At 64.4% G+C, this 1,092-nt stretch overlaps 1 protein-coding gene across 1 annotated transcript in view; it reads left to right on the top strand.

Annotated features, from left to right (window-relative positions):
- LOC103255273 (sodium/calcium exchanger 2-like) overlaps positions 1–1,092 on the top strand; it is a gene marked incomplete at both ends in the record, with an annotated part of 17,081 nt that overhangs the window by 624 nt on the left and 15,365 nt on the right. Inside the window, one exon of the mRNA XM_021710061.1 lies at positions 311–351. Within this exon, the coding sequence (XP_021565736.1) occupies positions 311–351 (41 nt within the window). The remainder of the gene's footprint in view (positions 1–310; positions 352–1,092) is intronic.

The raw sequence follows: 1,092 nt of genomic DNA, 5'->3' as shown, positions 1-1,092 counted from the left end.
ACCGAGTGGGCAGGGTCTGCTGAGTGACAGGTGAAAGAGTAGGGTCTCTGGGTGGGGCTTGGCGAACCACGCCCACCGAGCGGCGGAGTCAGATGAGTCTGTGAGATGAGGGGAGCGGGGCCTCTAGGCGGGGCTTGGCTAACCACGTCCATGGAGTGGGTGGGGTCTGATGAGTTTGTGAAATGAAGTTGGCAGGGTCTATGGGCGGGGCTTGGCTAACCACGCCCACTGAGCGGGCGGGGTTCTGGTGGATAACAGGTGAAGGGGCGAACCTCTGGGCGGGGCTTGGCTGACCACTCCCACCGAGCAGGGGGAGGCGGGTTCTGATGGGTCTGTGACTGAGGTGAAGGGGTTAGGGCCTCTGGGCGGGGCTTGGCTAACCACGCCCGCTGGGTGGGCGGGGTCTGCTGAGTGTGGTGAAGGGGCGGGCCTGGGGGGCGGGACTTGTCTAGCCACGCCCACCGAGCAGCGGTGTCTGATGGGTCTGTGAGATGAGGGGTGGCAGGCCTCTAGGTGGGGCTTGGCTAACCACGCCCACCGAGCGGGCGGGATTTGGTGGGTCTGACTGAAATGAGGCAGGGCGGGGCTTAGAGAGGTCGGGGCCTAGAGGGAGCGGGGTGGGGCCCAGAGGCGGAGGGGCCGGAGAGAAGAGGGCCCTAGGGTGGAAGGTGAGAAAGACGTGGGACCTTCACTGGTAGCTGGTGGAGATGCAGTGTGTCCTGAGGAAGGGGCCTCAGGGGAGATGAGGGGCGGGTCCTGTCAAGGTGGGCTGGTGGCTGTGGAACTGAAGAAGAGGCAAGGCCTAAGGCCATAGGTGGGGTCTGGGTAGGGACACGAGTAAATGGCTATGGGCTGTGGAGGAAGGCGGGGCCTAAGGAGGATCCTGGGGAGGGCGGGGCCTGATGGGTCTGTGAGTATAAATGAAGAGGAGGGCAGGCGAGAAGACGGGCCTAGGGTGGAAGGGTGGACGGGTGGGGGGGTGTGGAACCCTACCTGGTAGCTGGTGGAGATGCAGTGTGTCCTGAGGAAGGCGGCCCCCGCGGAGATGAGAGGAAGGTCCTGTCGAAGTGGGCCGGTGTCTGGACTGGAGAA

This window comes from Carlito syrichta, unplaced genomic scaffold (assembly GCF_000164805.1).
Source record: "Carlito syrichta isolate Samal-C Ts95f unplaced genomic scaffold, Tarsius_syrichta-2.0.1 Scaffold287979, whole genome shotgun sequence".
Lineage (NCBI taxonomy): Eukaryota > Metazoa > Chordata > Mammalia > Primates > Tarsiidae > Carlito > Carlito syrichta.
This window is presented reverse-complemented; position numbering and strand designations above follow the sequence as displayed.